General features: G+C 40.6%; 1 protein-coding gene across 1 annotated transcript; it reads left to right on the forward strand.

Moving 5' to 3' along the window:
* The first annotated feature begins 130 nt into the window (after positions 1–130).
* Positions 131–20,245, forward strand: LOC104025133 (scaffold attachment factor B1). The gene is made up of 21 exons (XM_075723665.1): positions 131–355; positions 1,860–1,947; positions 3,135–3,199; positions 3,285–3,491; positions 4,832–4,894; positions 5,507–5,534; positions 6,429–6,927; positions 7,360–7,409; positions 10,475–10,575; positions 12,338–12,487; positions 12,583–12,659; positions 13,587–13,726; positions 14,085–14,176; positions 14,580–14,686; positions 15,840–16,133; positions 16,424–16,561; positions 17,062–17,104; positions 18,484–18,605; positions 19,337–19,449; positions 19,575–19,626; positions 19,897–20,245. The coding sequence occupies exons 1-21, from the start codon at positions 167–169 to the stop codon at positions 20,024–20,026; spliced, it is 2,748 nt and encodes a 915-aa protein (XP_075579780.1). The 5' UTR covers positions 131–166; the 3' UTR covers positions 20,027–20,245.
* Positions 20,246–20,341: the final 96 nt, after the last annotated feature.

Below are 20,341 nucleotides of genomic sequence, written 5' to 3' on the forward strand. Positions count from 1 at the left end.
CCGTCGCCCCGCTCTCCGCGCCTGCGCGTCGCGGGCTTGCTCCCCCCTGCCCTCGGCGCCTCTCGGCCTCCCCACCATTTTGTGCCGTGATCGCAAGGTTAGCTGCTTGGTTGTGCCGTGTTCACCCGTGCGTTCGGGCTCGCGGCGGAATATCGAAGGGGCCTTGATGGCGGAGAGTCAATCAGCGGCCGGGCTGGGGGACTTCACATCCCTTGGTGGGGCCGCGGCTCTCGGCTCAGAACCCGAAACCCGGCGGCTGAGCGAGCTGCGAGTCATCGACCTGCGGGCCGAGCTCAAACGCCGTAACTTAGACAGCGGCGGCAACAAGAGCGTCCTGATGGAGCGGCTGAGGAAGGTGAGGCGCAAACCCGGCGGGAGAGGGGGCGGGGGAGGGGGAGGTGTCATCCGGGTCCTTTGTCCCCGGCCGCGGGGCGCGGGGCGCATGCGCGCTGGGGCCAGGCCCGGGCCCGCCGTGCCGGGGGGGTCCCTCGGAGCCCCGTGGCCCAGCGCCGCTTCCCCGCCCTGGGCCCGGGTGGCCGCGGGCTGTCCCGGTTCAGCACCGGCGTGCCCCTCTCCCCGGGCCGCTGCCCCTGCGGGGACCGCCAGCAGCCCCGCCGCTGCGCTGCTTCTCGCCGCCGCCCCGAGCCCCGCCGCCCGCGGGCACCCGCGTCGCCGCCCGCAGCTCAGCCGTGCCTGGGAGGCCGCTCCCATTCCACTCCACGATGGCCCCGTCTGTCCCTCGGTCCCTGTCCCTGGCGTATGCGTGTCGTTCCCCATTTGCTCTCCCAGCATGTACAGGCGCTCCCCTTTCCCGTACCTCTCCTCTTGCTTCCTCTGGACACACTTAACCTCGCTCCATCTCTCCCACCTCTCCGGAATGTATTTTCACACGCAACTCCATGAGGCCAGAACACCGTAGCTGGGCCTGACCCTTTTATGGGTTCTAATAGGCCTGCACATTGAGGAAAAAAATACTGTTGGATGCGCTTGAGTTGCTGTAGTGGTCGCTCTGCTTTATGCAGTTAAAGCACTTATCTGCTGAGCAGGGAGCCTTGTTTACAGATGAGGGGAACTTTGCTCCTCAATCATAGCTTGATTTGGCTGTGGGGTTGTGTTACAACACCTTACTATTCAGTGTTTCTGACGGCTGATATGGCTGCCTGGCCGTATGACCTGAGCCAGGGTGAGACACGCTCACGTTTCCATCTGACAAATCCTTAAAAATGCTGTTGTGGTTTAACTGTAGTGGGCAGCTGAGCACCACATGGCCGCTCACTTGCCCCCCTCCCCCCAGCAGGATGGGGGGGAGAATTGGAGGGGTAAAAGTGAGAGAAAACTCATGGATTGAGATAAAGACAGTTTAATAATTTTTAAAAATGGAAGGGCAAACAGAGAGGAGGAAAAAGAAAAAAATACACCCAAGAAAAGGAAGTGATGTGAAAGAAAACAATTGCTCACTGTCAACCGACTGATGCCAAGCCTGTCCCCAAGTAATGGCAGCCCCACCAACTTCCACCCCTGCCGGTTTTATTGCTAAGCATGATGCCATACGGTATGGAATTGCCCTCGGGTCAGCTGGAGTCCGCTGTCCCAGCTGTGTCCCCTCCCAACTTGTTGTACACCCCCAGCGTGCTCACTGGGCGGGGCAGTGTGGGGAGCAGAAAAGGCCTTGACTCCATGTAAGCCCTGCTCAGCAACAACTAACACATCCCTGTGTTAGCGACGCTGTTCTCAGTACAAATCCAAAACATAGCCCCATGCAAGCTACTGTGAAGAAATTCAACTCTATCCCATCCAAAACCAGTACAAATGCACATCAGCAAATAATACAAGAGATGTCATGCTGCTGTCTCCAATAGGCCATTGAGGATGAAGGAGGAGATCCTGATGAAATTCCTGTGGCCTCAGAACTGACCAACAAGAGAACACCAAAAAGAACTAGCAAAGGTACGGAGTCTAGACAAATACAGTTCCTTTGTTTTTGTGTAGCTAGAACAGCATTCGATGTTGATTTCTTCTGTTTTGTTAGTTTAATTAAAAAAAAAAAAAGTGCTTTTTCTTTTTCCCTTATGGAAAATGGTAAACTCGATAACGAGTTTAAACAGTAATATGACACAGAACAGTACTTCTGTTAGCAAGTCTTCAAAGCTGTAGATGAGACCGTAAGTTGCAGGTGTTTCTGTACTTGTGACCGTGAGTGCAGAATTGTGTCAGGTATGGAGCAAGCAGCTGTAGCGTCGGCTCCCGTGGAAAGCTCTGCCAATGTACGTTAAGGTGGCTCCACAGCACCCCAGATATTAATTTCCTTGCCGTAACTATATACATTTTCCTTTTTTCGTACAAGCCCTTGAACCTCCCTCATCATTGGGATACATTTTTAGATGCGAGAAATGACAGTGGGAATAATTAGAACCATTGTTGCGCAAATAACAAACGTGTATAACTTTTGTTAGTGTCATGTTTCATTTTATAACTGTCTTGTTTTGAAAATATACTGTTCTGAAATAGCTCATTAGTGATTTCAGTATATTTTGCTTTAAAAACATTAAATACTGTGTGGGCCACGTTACATGGGGTTTATTTGAATTGCTCATAGCAAGTTCTTGAAAGATGCTTTCTGAAACTTACTTTTAAGCTGCTTCTTTTAAGATAATAGGGTAAAAATAGAGAAAGAGCAGTTGGTTTTGAATAGCGATACAAGTTTGCTGGTGACACATGTGCCTAAGTGTGATCTGTGTGTCTAAGATCTTAGAAATGAAGACTAATTCTAAATCGGTAATAATTAATATTTAAATGGTAAGAGGAAGGAGTTTTGTAACAGTGATAGAGTGTTTCTTTTAAATGGAACACCTTCCTGGCCAGTGTTGTCTTTTTAGGTATTGAAGTGTTGTGCAATGGGAGGAGTGTAGCTGTTGAAAAATGTAGCTGTGCTACTTCTAGTTCATGTTCGTGCTCTTTGTTTGTATCGAGTGGCAAGTCGTTCTCCATTATATCTAGGCAGACCTGGACTTCTGAATCAGGGTCTTAATGATTATTTGTTGAAACAAACTCAGTGTTGAATAGATAATTCAGCAAAGAGTAGATGTGTTATGAAATTTAGTGCTGTATCTCACTTCAGTGATAACTATTTTTAGGAAGAAAACCAGAAGAGGAAGGCGTGGAAGACAATGGACTGGAAGAAAACTCCAGAGATGGGCAGGTAAGTGAAATCATGATTGACGTTACTAAGAATATGCATCATTTAACCCACAATAAATACACATCTACCCTTTTTCTTTCTGTAGGAGGATATCGAAGCAAGTCTGGATACCTTGCAAGACATTGACATGATGGATATTAGTGTGTTAGATGAAGCTGAAATAGATAACGGCAGCGCTGTAGACTGTGGAGAAGACTATAGTCCTGATAATATTCTCGATTCTCTGTCTGATAATAAAGACAATGTTGAAGCAGAAATGAAAGAACTTCCAGATCAGCTAACAGAAAATGAGGTGAGTAGAGGTCTTTGTAAATTTTCAGAAGGTATTTAATAAGTATATGGGCACATGAACAAGTTATTTCAGTGTAATAGAATATAGGACGTGAATGTGATATAGATTCACGTTAACAGCTCTCGTGTCGTACTCTTTAAGTGGTAAATATTCTTGGATCTATCAGAGGCTTGAAATGTTCACAGTAGATGGGTCACAGCCTTCTTTACCTTGTAGTAACACCTTTGATTGCCATGAAAGAAGCCTGGAATTGAAAGTAATGTATTAGTTTCGGTGTTCCCTCTTCCCATTTATGTATGTTTAAGCGTATATACGCATATACCGAGCCATCTAGGTATTTTTATATATGGAGAGAGAGGAATACATTTTCAACTCACAGATAATTTGGAAATCTTTTCTGCAGAAATAATGCTCTTGTTTAAAGAATTTGTGTCGTACAGTTTTCTCATATAGATTAATAAAACAAAATCTTCATGCATTGGGTATTTCCCTGTTCTGACATTGCCAGGCTTTTGACTTAGTTTTGAGAGCAACTTGCAAGGTCTTTTACAGACAGCACAGTCTCCTGCTACTGAACAAACAGGGTAATCTATATGTTACGCTCACTCCCCAAATAGCATCCTTCCTTGGATCCTTGTGGGTTTTTTTATTTTAGGCTGATCACTCCCAAAGCTGAACGTATTACCCTTTCTTGCCTCCTTATGTAGTTTTTTGTGGGTTGGGTTTGGTTTTGGTTTTTTTTTTTAATTTTAGGCCTGTGGTGTCTGTCTCAACTTTTTATCATTTATCATTCTGAAAACAGAGTCATTGCAACAACATCCAGTGAACCAGAAAGGCAATTTTCTGGTGTTCTGTAAATTAGAGCTGTTGAGAGTCATGTAACCAATAGCTTTGGTAGAGTCTTACCATCAGCTCTTAAGGAAGGAAGATTTTGGGGACGTGTTTTGTTTTTGAAAAAGTAGAAACCCAGGACAGCTTCATTTCTAACTTCTTTTTTTCAGTTAGAAACTAAAGAAGTAAAAAAGTGGGAATATGGAAAAACATGTTAGGTACAGTAACCACAGAAATGTGAAATGAATTTCCTCTCTAAATAGGAGTAACTTCAAAGTAGACAATGTCATGTTGAAATTAAAATGAAAGGTAACTGGAGGAAAATATTTGATCATTAAGGATATTTATATGTTGCCCCTTGTTCTTGGGTCATAATCTGAAGTAGCATTTGAGATCTGTCAAATACTGGAAAATACTTCTCATGAGGGAAAATTGAATGCAGTAGTATTTCTCTGCAAGTTAATGTTACTTTTGTAAGAAATGTTATAATTCCTTTTTTATTCTTTTAGGAAGATTATGATGAAATTGAAAACAATTTAGATGCCTCTTCTTCTGATTTAATTGAAATGAAGGTAAATTGAAAATGTAGCTGTATTTCAGATGGTTATTATCAGTACTGTGTTATCAGTTATGTTATTAGTTATTATCAGTAGTGTGTATTCATTCTGTGCTCATACTACAAAAAAGAAAACATGACCGTAATATGAAATTGTAACAGAATCCAAGACATACGTGATCTTGCCCAGAATACAGTCTGTCAAGTGAAAATGTCCTGTGTTTTTTGCCCTACTTTTCCGTCAGCTATCAAGACTTCCTCCACTTTTGTGGCAAATAAAAATGGTCTTGTACTGTTGATTTCTTCTTTCTTCTGCTGATTATATCAAGTAGTAGCTGGGGGGGGGGGGTGGGTTCACTCTGCAGTCAAAGATACTTTATTGTTCTCTTTAACATTCCAAATTAGATATGAGAACACAACTGTGGCTGACATTTTTATTTGGCTTTAATGTGCCAGAAAAATTGCATATATAAAATACTCCGTTCCAATGGATGGTGAAAAAAAGTGTTAAATGTAGTAGGTGAAATTTTGTAGTTTTCAATCTTGGGATTGGGCGGGGGGTGGCTATTACTCTGTGTTAAAAATATGTTTTATAAAGTCCTCATTCTGTGTTTATTTTCCCAAACAGAAAATGGAGAAGCTACACTTGGAGCCAGGTACTGTTAAAGAAAAACATATTCCTCTCTTTTCAACTAATACTTTTTAAACCATTAACTATTAAAAAACCAAGCAAACAATCATAATTTGCATTATTTTTATGATGGACAATCCAGATCGTGCAGGGTCATAGAGATTGGAAACCCAATCATATCCCCAGATCTGTGAAGTGATGCTTGAAATATTTCCAGTGAAATGAAATGGTTTAAAAACCTGTTAAACTACATAAATGGATTTAGAGAAGTTAATCACAGTTTAAAAGCTAAAGATTCTACTTGTAAACAGATCTTGTGATATCGCACACACCTTAACTCTGTTACTAAATAGAGAGCAGTGAAAGCAGTAAAAAGATATTGTAGGGCATTAAAATGTAAAGATTAGTTACTGGATACAGAAGAAAGAAGAGAGTTTCTTCATGGAAATTTCATACAGATACTTTTCACTTTCTGGACTGCAAACACACTCATGCACCATCAGAAGATGCCCAGTTCTCATGTTGGACTGTCTGCTAAAAGAATTTCACAGAAATTTAAAAATTGAACCCTCAGTGCGTTGATACGTTCAGTTAAGCATCTCGGACTCTGGAAGCTAACTAGAGAAGAAACAGAGCTGAATGATTTCATGAAGAATATCAAGGATCAGCCAGAAGGTTGTTGTTAAATCTGTGGGGGCATTTTTCTTCCCTGTTAACGTGTTAGGGCTGATTTGGTAGTTTGTCAGACAGCAGTTAGCGTAGTGCTTTTAACACTGTGTACACTAGGGTTTTCCAATCTCTGTGTAGCTTAGAAGTTCTCTTGGTGTAAGTTTGGCAGCCATGCCAGTTCCACATTTGTGATTGCTGTATTTCCCTGGTGATTAAATCTTGTGCCATTCTATTCCTGTTAAATCCGTAGAAAATGAGAAAATACTCGACATTTTGGGGGAAACTTGTAAATCTGAACTACTTAACGAAGAAACTTCCGAAGCGGAGCAGCCACATGCACAGGAAGCAAGTAACGTGGTGCCAGGCAAGAGGCTAGCGGAGGAAGAGGACGCTCTTGCTGCCGCTCAGTTGGAGGAAGATGCTTTAGATTTGGACAGCAAATCGGCACAAGCTATGGCAAGGAAGGAAGCAAAGCGTTTAGTTGTAGCAAAAGGGGAGACAAGTGAACAGACAATAGAGGACGAGAAACCGGACTCTGAATGTTTAGTAGTAGAGACCCTAAGCGATCAGAGTAGCAAACGCTCCCAAGGCCTGGAAGCCTCTAGTGGGGAACCAGCGGAAAAAGGCGCGGGTCCCGAAGCCAAAGATAGCAAAGAAGATGCCAGGAAAACAGAAGACAAAGCTAATTCTGAGGAATCCCCTGCTACTAAAGAGTCCTCAACCAGTGAGGGCGGTGATCAGAAAAAGAGGTTTGTTTTTTCTCCGTTATAGACCAGATGCTATCTTTTTTTCATTGGTCGTTAAGTGATGCGAATAAGCTGTTTCCTTCAATTGGCCACCGAGACTGATGAAATTGTAGCCTATTCCTAAAGAGTCTGTTTTATTTCTCCATGTGCAGATACTTTCATTTTTTTTAAACACAGAGGGGTTTGATTTCTTTCCTTCCTCAACCTTCAAAGGTTGGTTTCTTAAATTACTCTTATTTGTAAACATCTTCCTAATATAAGTCTGTTTAAGAATCTGACTTCGTTATTTCTTGTCAGATTTCTTAAATCAAGTATACAAAGGTGTGTTTTCGTTTGCAACATATTTTCTGGTAGGTATTTCATTTTAGCATTTTTCATAATTTATCGTTAGTCACTTTTCTTTCTGACTTGAATAATGTGGTGTTTTGTCTTTAGCCCTGTTGAGGAGGACAGAGATGCAAAGATAATCTCAAAGGATGAGAAAGGTATGTTTCTTTTCGAAAATAGAACTTTAATGACTGCTTGGAGAAACTGTTTTTGTATTGGATGGGGTGTTTCAGTGGAAAAGCATTAGAATCTGTGCAGTTGTTAAATACCATAAATTATTCATCTCTTTCTGGACTTTTAAAATCTATTTATGCCAAAACCCCCTATTTTCCTTTTATGCATTTTTATGGATATCTGTGTCGCACCCTTTTGTTTGTATCTTGATCTTCAAAGGTAGACCTTAATACGTGGCAAATATGTCCTTCATGGCACTGAAGATGCTTACCAACAGCTGTTAGTGAGTCAAGAGCCTTTCGCAATTGTGTTTCCTTTACAATATGCTCGTGAGTCTTCATACCATCTTCTGTTTTGCTGAACTAATTTGGAATCTAGTATTCACGTATTTAAATGCCACAGAAACTTCCAGCTTAATGTTGTCTTCAAATTAGGTCAACGTTATTAAATCTTTGTCCACGCGGATTCTATTTATGGTGCAAATATGCATCGTAACCAAGATGAAAATTTCTTGATCAACAGTGTCAGGTGCCTGCTCCTTCTTTTCATCATACTTCTTCCTTTTAATATGTCAGGCTGCTGAGTCTTTGCAGCTCACGCCACCTCTCTATTCTCTCCTACCTGACCAGAAAATTTAGAGCTGATTGTTAATGTTGTTCTTACGTACTGCAGGCAGGTAGTTCAGCACTGTAAGTATGGAAGTTCCAGCAATTCCTATAATAGGCAAGAAACCCATTATGAGATCTGTCTGCTGACTGGACAGGAAGAATTTGTTTGGTTTTAATTGGGTTTTACAACACAGACTGAATTCATCGTCGGCTGCTTGTTCCAAGATCCAGGGTTATACCTATCTGTGCAAGCTACTGGACCTCACTGTCAGCTCCATTAGGGTCTGTTTACCTCTTGCTTACAGTCTGTAATCTTGTGTTCTCTTATTTCAGAATATTTAAAGGAGTATTTTGTGCATGCTGTCATTTACCCAAGGACTTGAGTGTATTTTTTTTGTGGACTGGGAAAACTCTTCTTGAAGTTTGCATTCAAAACAGCTTTCAGGAACTTGAGTGTCTGATAACAACCTTGCCCCTTCCTCCAAAGGATGTGCTGTGTTCCATAACATTTGTTTAAATCATTTTCTGGCTTAGTAAACAGCACTGGGGAGAGGTAGCTACTGGATTAGGTAACTCAGTGTGCAGAGCAAAGCAGTTGAGCCAGAAGAAAGGTACAGAACTATATACAAGTCAGTTCTGACTCGTACGTTGCTATTTTCTGACTCATACGTTGCTATTTCCACACTTGTATGAAAGGATTTTATTTAGGACAAGCAGTTTTCCATGCTCCGTGCATTCACTACGAGAGCTGTATTAATAAAGAGTGTAGAAAAATAAACTTAGGAGCTCAGAAGTGTGTTGGACTTGGCAGTTGATTTACGCATGTCTGAAAGATGTCTCCAGCGTTGAGGGTTGGTTCCCAATACCTGTATCATTCTAGTTTCTAAGTTAGAGAAGATTTTACAGTCCCAGTCTTAGAAGTGCAGTACCATTGCAGGAGCACCTCTTTAAGTCTTACGGGAGGGCAAAAAGCGGAGATGTTAAGACTGATCAAAGCTTATTCAAAAAGGACATTAACATAGTTTAAATAATCTAAAAAATCATTGGTAAAATAGAAGAAAGAAGGAAGTGCTCGTTTTTCTCCAGGATGCCAGTTTTAAAATTCTAGAGGAAGCATGTGGAGTAAAAGCGTCAAAGCTACAGTTCACCTTTTGGAACACCAGGACAGTGTATCTCCTGTGTGTTTGCACACATCACACACCTTTGTCCATGCAGTTCTTGAGACTAGATGACAGGTGTAGACTTAGACTCCTTTATACAAAAGACCTCTTTTTTTTTTTTTTTTAAAGAGATTGGCACAAATGATTACATGCTTCCCTAAGGAACTTGTATAAATATTAGCAACAACGTTCTCAGTACTAAGCTCGTGTTTGAGACAATGACAAAAATTATCAGAAAGTAAGAGATGGACAGACATCCGAGTAAAGTAGCGTTTTAGAAAGGTTCCGGAAGGAATGTCTCCCCTCAATGAAAGCAATTCTGAGAAATTCCATATATCACCAAAAAAAAAAAAAAAGGCATATGGTTTGGAAGCAGGTAGCTGGGCTGAAACCTGCTTCACTCCGTGCACTGAAGCCTTGGAGCTGAACACTACCAAGACTGATAAAAGACATTGTAAAGACATTTAAAGACATGTAAAGACATTTCAAAGGAGACTGGAAACGCTATCCCTGCATAAGTGCTTCATGCTGAAATGCAAACGCTAAAACTTGGGAGTTCAGCTCAAACACTTTTTAATCACTAGATGTTGGGTTTTCAGACTTTACAAGTACATAAGCATTTATAAAATTATCTTTCTGGTTTAGATGCCAAATTGGGTAGGTGTTCCATAGTTCTTGCCTAGTTAAAGAAAGCTAGGTCTTTTTTTGCTCCTGTGACTGAAGTCACAGGCTTCATACCCCAACTGTGGAATCTGTGTGGGCAGAAATAGGAGAGAAATTTTCTTCCTTTCTTTATGGTGGATGCCTTTCCTTGAGAGGTAGGATTAATCTGCATCCTGCCATCATTCCTTTGGAGCTGAGGAGATAAGGAGGGCAAGACATGAGCGTACATGGGTACTAACACAGTTCCTGCAGCTCTAGCAGGTCTTCTGTCTTCTCCTGTACGTGCAGAGTTACTGGGATCTATCCAGGCACATTCTGATGAGCCACAGTTATTCAGAGATGCCCTAGTCCGGTTTCTTTCTTGAAGAATGACATGACGTACTTCCGTTGCATGTATCAAGCTCGCAGTTCCATCTTAAAGCTTTTGGACTTGTACTACTACTTGCCTTCAGGAATGTGAATCATGGGGGGAGAACGTTATGCATTGCATTTCATTTGCTCTGTGATTTAAAAAAATAAAAGATTCGTGGAACTGCTCCTTTTTAATTCAGAAGTAGTTATTGAAATAATTAGGATTTGGGGTATGTTTTGGTTTTGTTTGTTTGTTTTCCTAAATAGGTCGCACTGCTAGCGGTTCTGGTAGAAACTTTTGGGTGAGTGGACTGGCTTCCACTACCAGAGCTACAGATTTGAAGAATCTGTTTAGCAAATATGGGAAGGTAAGGGGTTTTTTGGTTTGGTTTGGGTTTTTTCACTTGAAACTGTCTTAATAAGACTTCTTAAGCGCCTGTCACTGAAAATACCAGTGAAAGGAATCAAATAATCAAACATATTGTGGGATATCAAGCTAAAAATTGCCAAAGTACATGCTGAATGACTGCTTTTTTATTCTGTCTCTCACTTCCAAACAAATTTAATTTGTTAATTTCCATTTATGGTACTTTATTTGAAACAGTCAATGACTGTTTACATATACTTCTGTCTCCTGTGCTGTGGTATAGTATCTTCACCTGTTGCAAATTCGAATTCAACAGTGAATTTAAGGTTGTTTATTAAAGACTTCCTTAGGACTGAGTAAAACATGCAGTAAATGTTGAAACATAATTGGGGAATAGCTTAAGAATTGTCTTGATACCTGAAGTTTTATTTTTGTCTAGAGTTGGCAATTGCTTTTAAAAAACACTTGTTTGGGTAGTTTTGGTGGGGGCCAGGTGTTTGGTTTGGTTTGGGGCTGGGGGGGCCCTGCGGTTGTTACTAATGATAGAGAAAATGGCAAGTTAAATCTCCCTGTCAGCTGGGCAATTGAAAGAGCTAGTTTAATAGAAGACTGATGTCAGAGACATCAGTAAGGACTTTTGTCAAACCTTTGAAGCCTATTTGTAAATTACTGTCAGCAGATTGTGGTTAAAAAATCCGGTATGTGCTAACAGTCTGCTATTGAATGTTTAACTGATGAAAATACTCTAGAACTTAAATGTGACTTTACAATAGGTACAAAAAGGGATTAAGTGTAGCACAGCTTTGAGTTTGTCTGAAAGTCATGAGACTAGGAAAACCTTTTTAACGTTCCTTGTAAGAATAAAAATGCAATACTCTCCTTCTATTTATTTGTTCAGAATTCCATCTGGTAATCTGGAACATTGATCATAGAGATGTACCACAGAATTTTAAATGTAATTAAAAACTATGCAACAGCCAATCTAGTATTTGCCTCTGTTTAGATGCCATGGTAACATTTAGTTGTTTAAATAAAATTACTGTTATTTTCTTAGGGGTATTAGCAGAGGCAAAGCTTCCTAGAAGTAGATGTACATCTGCAATAAATCAAATGCCCAAAGAATGTTCTTTATTCAGCTGTCCTTTAAAACATGACACCTCTGTGAAATGATTGATTTCTGTAATACAAAGTGAGCTGTATTGACTATATGAGCATAAGTAAGCACCATTTATGAAAACAGGTGTTTTCATACTTTTTGGGGAAACTTACTGTTTCCTAAACAAGATTGTAGATAACATTGTGGGTCTGCCTCTTAGCAGTGACGTGAAAACATTTTTTCGAGGGGAGATGGGACTTAGCAGTTGAGCTAGCATTAGCATGTAAGTTATTGCATGCTAATGCATGTTAGTAAGTTGGCTTAGAAATTTTTATTAGGTTTTTACTCCTTTATACTTAAGCAAAATGATGCTGTTGCTGTAAAGCTAGCCTCTCTTGGCTTTTGTTTGGGTTTTTTTCTGGCTTTCTTCAGAACAGGATTCAGTCTTTGGCTCCCATCTATTGATTCAGCTTTTGCAGCGTTGCATTGGCAACAGAAGCATGATTGCCTCCAAGCAATGCTCCTTTCGTATTTGTTAATCTCTTAAAAATAGAACTTTCCTGAATTATGAATGACAGGAATAAAACAGAATAGAAATGGAGCTTGTACTTCTTGCTCTTAAATGGCGGGCACTTGTTACAGCGTAATACCTCTTTATTTTGGAAAGGTGGTAGGTGCAAAAGTGGTCACCAACGCGCGCAGTCCTGGTGCTCGCTGTTACGGCTTTGTTACGATGTCTACAGCTGAGGAAGCAACAAAGTGTATTACTCACCTCCACAAAACAGAGTTACATGGGAAAATAATTTCTGTAGAAAAAGTGAGTACTGATCCTCAAAGATAGCCCCTTACCATCAGATTGTACAAATGATTGAGACCACATTCTCAGCTGACGATGTGCAAAATAAATTTCAGGCAAAAAATGAACCTGCTGGGAAGAAGCCAAGTGAAAAAAAAGAGAACGAAGCAAAGAAGGAAACAGTCGGTGAGAGGTACTGTTCTAAAAGTTCTCTGTCCAAAGGTGTTCGTCAGTCTGTGTTGATTTGTCAGGAAAAACAAAGTTACAGTAAGAATGTCTGTGGCAAACATTCAAAAAGAGTGATAGTTGCATTTTTCCACCTTTTACTACAAGATAAACTTCTGTTGATGTTCAGTGCCTAATTTCACACATTTCTGCTGTGTGCTTTAAGGTAGGCATTGGAAAGTTGCATTTTCAGGTATGCCTTTTAATTCAGCAATGTTTGGTTTTTAGTAGCTTGTGGTGCTTTCATGTCGTAAATCTATAGGAAAGGCCATCTGAGAATTTTGATCAGTATGTCACTATTTCTTCGTTAAATTGTTCTCTTGGGAATAGGGCTTTCTCAGGTGGTTGTGGTCACAGTTAAAGATCAGTTGTCCAAGATCCTGTTTCCAGAACATGTTCCTCTTCAGCACTATGCTTTTTTTCTGTAGCATTACTGAAAGTACCTGAAAAAGACACTAAGAGAGTGAATAAGATACTAAGTCCTTTGCTTTAATTATCTTCTTGAGGCATAACTCCTATTAAATGCTATTTGCTGAGAAGTGCTTGCCTTTGTTTCACCTAGTTGCCTGACAAAAATGGTTCACATTGGCACTGCGTAATTGTCATGTTGTGTAAGAAACTTGGGGGGCACTAAGCACAGGGTGGTGTGAATTTTTCCTTTTGCCTCCAGGTGAGATATCTGAATCACAGCCGAGTTTTTATGACAACTGCACAGCATGGTCTGATTGTCTTATTTTATGGTGTAGGAAGTTGTAGGAAATCTTTGGAAATCTAATTATGACTGTCTTACTGCATCAGAATTCTACTTTGTTACTGTGTTGCTAGCATTCTCCTTTTAATTTTCTTTTCTCTTACTCTGTGTTAGTCTAATATATGTATCAATATCTATCTATAGACCTGGCAGTGTTAAAAGGGATGAGAAACCTGACCAAAAAGATGATCCTAAAAAGACAGAAGACAAAGATGAAAAGGAGAAAAAAGATAAAGATGAACCGAAGTCTGGTTCATCAGATCAACCTAAAACTATTAAGTCGGGTAATTTGGCTATTCTTTTTTTCATAGAGTAAAAGACATGGTGAAGTATGAAGAATTAATTGTAGGGAGTTCTTTCCAAAGAACTGCCAATATTCTAGAATTATTTTTGGTTCTTAGTTGGAGATTCAGAAGGTATAAAGAGGCGGCAGGGGGGTGGGGGAGGAGGAGGTTGACATTGTGTCATCCTTAACAGAAGCACTTGGAATAGATGTAGTGAAAAAATGATTTTTGAAGAGAAGGTTAAATGCCCGTTTTCACATTTTAGAGAACATAACTTCTGGCATAGCAATGAGTGGTGTAGGTTATGTCATTTGATTGTTTTTTCCATCTCTTTGCCCTCAATCTCTGATTTATTTAGGAAGTAAAGGAACGGAGAGAACAGTAGTAATGGATAAATCCAAAGGAGAACCTGTTATTAGTGTGAAAACATCAGCTGCATCAAAAGACAGAGTAAGTAATGTTTCTGCATGGGAAACATTATGTGTCAGGTTTTTTCTTAGAAACAAATACTGAATCCTACCAAGCTACATATAACCCATGCTTGTCTTACCAATTTGTCCAATTAAAGTTTCTAGAATGTGGATTTAGATCTTAATTAGTTAAATAACTTTCATACGGCTGATACCATATTCAGCAACGAAATCCTGCAACAAATGTGGGAAGGTAGGTATTACTGTGTTAATATATGGTGCGTCTGTAACGTTAAAAAAGAACAGCTTTTTTGAAAAATGCGGGGACCAAGCTTTGAGACGTGATATGTATGAATGGAAACGGAGCTTAGAGTATTGTTTGTGATAGTTGTCCTTTTATAAGTGTACTCCATTAAATTTCTCTACTTCAATGTTAAATACAGAGCATTAAGAGCCAGGATCGCAAATCAGAGAGCAGAGAGAGACAAGGCATTGTGCCATTTGACAAAATTAAAGCACAGCGAAAAATGAGGGAGGCAGAGCAGCGCCGGTAAGAGCAACAGTGAAATTGTTTGAAATTTTTTTTTTTTTTTTCTAGAATTAATATGATTTTCTTTATGACTAAGAGACAAGAAGGGGTTTGATTTGTTGTTTGCTTATAATTTGTTATATATCTGTTGAATTGGGAAAGCTCCACTTATTGACTCTATTACTAAGCTTGAAATTGTGTTTGGGGAGAGATATTGTAGTTTGGTTTTTTGTTCTTCTCCCATTTTGTGGATTTTGTGGTTTAGATTGATTTAAGTATGCTGCTTTCTTCAGCTGAGCATGAATTATAGTAGAGGCGAAACGGTAATTCTAAACTTGCCACACTCAAATATACAGGGAAAGACCAGGAGGAAAGTGTCTTTCTGAGAATAAGACCTTGTCTGTCTTGTCATAGCATTCAAAGTCTCCATAATGTTTGAAATAAAACAAGATGAATATTTTTTTGTATTTAAATACATGTGTCTGTAGAGAAATTGGGGGATTTTCCAGCAACCCTTCAAAGTTTCCACGTTGTATCTTTTTAGTTGAGAACCTAATTCAGGTATTTAATTATTTTTGGTGGGGTTTTATTTCTGTTTTCATTATGTTTAATAGAGGATAAAGGTGGTAATGGCCATCCTTCAAATTCCTTGCTAGAACTATAACCTGAATTCCATTAAAACATTTTCCACACATTACAAGAGTTTATTACTTACCTAAAGTAAATTGAATTGGACAGGGGGGAAATGCTTTCATCATTCTTACTGGAGAGGAAGAAGTTTCTCTCTCATATGTAGATTTCTGAGCTTTAGTGGAGTCATACTATCCAGCATACTGGTCTGGCTTCTTCAGAATTGGATATTTTATTTCAGTAGAAGGAGTGACCTTTAAGGCATTTGGATTCAAATTCTCCTGACCATATAGGATTATTTGCCCCCACAGGTGGGTTTTGTGGGAGTAGTATGATCAGTCTCTAAATACAAGTAATTCATGTGTCTTCCCTCCCACCCCCCCAGGTATAATTTCAAGGAGCTGACGCAAGTTTGCAGTCACTGTGGTTTTAATTTGTAATGCTGCTTTTTCTTTTTTTTCTTTTTTTTTTTCTTCCCCCCCTTTTTAACTTCCTTTATTTTTTAAATTATTAGATCTGTAACCTTTTGTTTCTGTTAAAATAGCACACGTGAGCGTCGGGAGAGACAGCAGCACCTGCAGACTATCCGGGAACGAGAAGAAAGGGAGAGGCTTGAGATTGCTCGTGAGAGACTGGAAATTGAAAGGCAGCGTCTTGAACGAGAACGGATGGAAAGAGAAAGACTGGAAAGAGAACGAATGCACATAGAGCATGAAAGGAGAAGAGAACAAGATCGCATTCAGCGAGAAAGAGAAGAGCTGCGACGCCAGCATGAGCAGCTGCGCTATGAACAAGAACGTCGGTCTGCAATGAGAAGACCATATGACATAGATGGCAGGTAAAGCCAGCAAATACCAATGATGCAAGTGGAAAACGTCGCTGCCAGTTCTGTCTCACCCGCCTGTCCTATAAAAAGCTCTATCCATATGCTCTCAGCTTCCATTAATCAGCAGTTGTTGATTGCATTGAGATGATCGTGTTTAATAGCCCCAGTCAAACTGTTCTCTCTGAGGTTTTTCAACTCCCTTTTGAACTTAATTACCCTTCTTTTGGTTTGCACGGTTTGGAAGGAGGGAACAATATCAAACGTCATTATCTTGACTAAAATGAGCATGTTCTTTCTTTCAGGAGAGATGATCCGTACTGGCCAGAGGCAAAACGAATGGCAATGAATGATAGGTACCATTCAGATTTCAGTCGCCAGGATCGCTTCCATGACTTCGATCACAGGGATCGTGGCCGTTATCAAGACCATTCAATAGATAGGTTGGTGTCTTACCTCCACTGTGTTGCCTGAAATCAAAAGGCGCAAATGCATTTAATGTCACATTTTGCTGCCTTTACTGTGTGTTTGGTTTGCATTTTATTTTTTAAGTGTGGCTTAGTGGCTGTGGACTTTCTCTTACATAACCATGAAGAGATCTGTACTGCGCCATGAGTTAAACCTTCTGGCAGGCTTCTTCAGAGTATTCTGCTTGCAGTGCTGTTTCACGCATTTGTAGGATTCTGAAAAATTTCTAAATAATGTGGTAGGCACCTAGTATCTTAATGAGAATGGCCTGGTTTATATCTTAGGACTAACTGGGTTTTCCAGGAATCCAAAATGTGTCATGGTTTCCATATGTTCCAGCTGTTTGTGCCTTTTGTAGATAATGTTGGCATTACATGGAAGCAGGATTTTTCATCTGTGTTGTTACGTAGGTGGATTTTTGTAGACTGCTGTATGTTTTACTACCACAGTCTGATTTTTAATTGTCTGTTTGTAGGAGAGATGGATCAAGGACGATGATGGGAGATCGGGATGGACAAGTGAGTTGCTTTATAAAGCTACAGAAACATCTTGACTTCTTATAACCTGGTTTTCTGTAGTGTGTGTCAGATTAAATTTCAGTGGTTAAGAATTAAATTATATCTCCCAGTATATGTATCGATAACCAGATTGTCTGGTTTTCTTTAATAAGATGAAATTTTGTTGAAAGACTTGTTTATTATAAAAGTTAGACATAGTTATTCTGGTACAAATCAAACAAAACAAGTGAATTGTGTCAAAAAGGTAGAGTATTCCAAAAGATTGTGTAGAAAAGGCAAAGGTACAAAGTATGCGTAAAATTCGCTCTATGAGGTTGCATGGAAGTAACAGCAAAGCTAGCAGAGATGTTTGCATGTTTTTGAGGGCTGGGGGAAAGACCTTCAGGGCACATTCAAGCAGTGAGAGATTAATTTTGTGGAGTCACAGAATCCTCAAGTGCCCTTTACTAATGGCTAAACTATGAGACTCAGAGCTGGATAGGCTGGAGAATTGGGCGGAGGGGAATATCATTAAGTTCAACAACAGGAAATGCAAAGTTCTGCTCCTGGGGAGGAGTAACCCTGTGCGGCAGTACGTGCTTGGGACCAACCAGCTGAAGAGCAGTTTTGCAGGGAAGGACCTTGGAGTCACGGTGGACAACAAGCTGACCGTGAGTCAGCGTTGCACCCTCCTGCCAAAGAAGGGCAGTAGCATCCTGGGCTGCATTAGGAAGAGTGTTGCCAGAAGGTCAAGGGGGGTGATCCCTCCTCTTTACTTGGCATCCATCGGCATCCTGTGCCCGGTGCTGGGCTCCCCAGTACAAGACAGGCAAGAGCTTACTGGAGTGAGTGCAGCCCAGGACCACAAAGAAGATTAAGGGCCTGAAGCATTTTTTGTATGAGGAGAGGCTGAGAGAGCTGGGACAGTTCAGCCTGGAGAAGAGGAGGCTCAGGGGTTATCTTACCAATGTGTGTCGATACCTCACGGGAGGGAGGCTGCAGAGAAGATGGGGCCAGGCTCCACTCAGTAGTGCCCACTGACGGGACAAGAGTCAATGAGCACAAACTGAAAACCATGAAATTCCATCTGAAGACAAAACAAATCACTTAGGGGGGATTGGTTGGTTGGTTGTTAAACTGTGAAGGTGGTCAAACTCTGGAACAGGTTGCATGGGGAAGCTGTGAAGTCTCCACCCGTGAAGATGCTCATAACCAGATGGGAGACTGTTCCGGACAGCCTGCCCTGGCTGACCCTGCTTGAGCAGCGGGGCTGGACTAGGTGATCTCAGGAGGTCCCTTCCATCCTAAATGATTCTGAGATTGAGTAATTACAGCTGAGCGACTTGAAACAATCAGTGAGCCTGTCTGGGGCAGTCCCGTAAGTGTTCTTTGCCTTTTAGCATTATCCAGATGAGCGCCATGGAGGACCAGACCGTCATTCACGAGACTCTCGGGAAAGCTGGGGTAGCTATGGATCTGACAGAAGAATGAGTGAAAGTAGAGGGATACCCCCACAGTCACGGTTAGTACGCTTAACTGAAAATACATTTTCTTGTGCATCTAAGGTGTATTTCCGTATGTGAAAGTGGGACGCAGTTTTTGGATGTACAGTTCTTTTTTTCCAGTTTTCACCCCTGAGTCTGTTCTCTGTTGGCTAGACTACAAATAGCTTGCCTTGTGCATCAAAACATGTATCTTGGCATGGTGGGGTTTTTTTTTTAACAACTTCACATCTGAAAGTCTTCATGTTTTCAATTAATTTTACCTAACATTACTATCAAAGCGTGATATTTTTAGGGTAGTGGTTCTTCCCCAGTTTGTGGTTGTTGGAAGCACCATCCTGTCAGCCCTTGGAAAGGAAAACAAGTTAATAAAATGCTTACAGACTGGGGGTGGGGTGTGTTTTGAGGTTTTGTGTCGTGGTTTTGGTTTTTAATAAGTCCTGTGAGCAAGCCAGCCTACAGAAAACACCAAAAATAAATTGACTGGTCAAAATAACAAGCTGGGATGTTTGGAGTAAACTAGGACATGAATGTACCGTAAACCAAATTAAGAAAATCTTATTTTCGTATTTGTCATGTTAGTTGGATTGAACAGAAGGCTTATTACTGAGATTTGACTTAACAGATAGCAATATAAATATAAGATTTGCACGTTGCTTGGTAAAGCATCTGAGTAAGTTTGCGACTTAGTTGTTTAGTCTGTTTTGTGTGCTGGCTAACGTGAGAAGGTATGAATTTCGTGCTTTTGCAGGGATGGACGTGACTGGGGAGATCACGGTCGAAAGTTTGAAGGGCACCAAGATCGTTCGTGGCAGAGCAGTGTGGACGGAGGAATGATAGGACGGGATCATGAGAGATGGCAAGGTATGCTTCCTGCACAGCAGCTCATTAGTTGTGCTACGTAAAGCAGAAAACACGGGCATCATTAGCCTTGGAGATGAAGTAAAACGATTACTGTGGATATAAAGGAAGCATTTGGACTTTTTTAGGTGGAGGCAGAGGCAGACCTGGCCATGTGATGCATCGTGGAGGCATGTCAGGGTAAGGACTTTAAAAAGAGCAAAGTGTTTGTTTCCCTTTTAAGGGGCATCTCTTCCATTTAAATTGGCCAAAGAAACACTTTCTGGGAGCATCAGTTACCTGATTTGTAATTTAAATGCCAAGGAATAATAAAATATTCCCATGTTTTTTATGTAGTACATCTTATTGAAGAGTGAAAAATTGCACAAAAAGTTTTAAAAGAACACCCATTATATCAACCTGACTACCAGAGTCACGGGAGAAAATTAAAATGTCTGAATCTCTTTCTAGGCGTGGAGGTTTCATGCAAGGTGGCAACCAAAGTCAGATGATGCATGGAGGGGGAATGCAAGGAGAAGGATTTGCTGGCCAGGAGAGAGCAAACAGACCTAATGATCCTCGTTTCAACCGTCGCTACTGAATGTGTTTTAATTTTTAATGCAAGGTGGCAACTGAAACGAATCTGTTACCCAGGGTTACCATTAATTGTAACTTATGGGCTACTGTAAGTGTAATTTTTTTTTAAGCTGCTGCCATATTATGTCACTCAATCCAATGTGAACTCATTTGTTTTGTAATGTGTTGTTCATATCCCATTTAAAATGTTTGTTAATGAAGCATTCCATTTTCCATAAATAAAAGCCAGTTTACAGGTAATTGCTTTGTTTCAGCAGTCCCTGGAAAACTAATTTATTCGGCTATATGTTAAACCACGTAACTTTCTTTCAAAGATGAA

Source organism: Pelecanus crispus, chromosome 20 (genome assembly GCF_030463565.1).
Source record: "Pelecanus crispus isolate bPelCri1 chromosome 20, bPelCri1.pri, whole genome shotgun sequence".
Taxonomy (NCBI): domain Eukaryota; kingdom Metazoa; phylum Chordata; class Aves; order Pelecaniformes; family Pelecanidae; genus Pelecanus; species Pelecanus crispus.

Coding starts and splice junctions, on each gene's coding strand:
- LOC104025133 (XM_075723665.1), top strand. CDS start 167: ATGGCGGAGAGTCAATCAGCGGCCGGGCTGGGGGACTTCACATCCCTT. Junction 3,492..4,831: donor ATCAGCTAACAGAAAATGAG/GTGAGTAGAGGT, acceptor TTATTCTTTTAG/GAAGATTATGATGAAATTGA. Junction 19,627..19,896: donor CATCGTGGAGGCATGTCAGG/GTAAGGACTTTA, acceptor ATCTCTTTCTAG/GCGTGGAGGTTTCATGCAAG.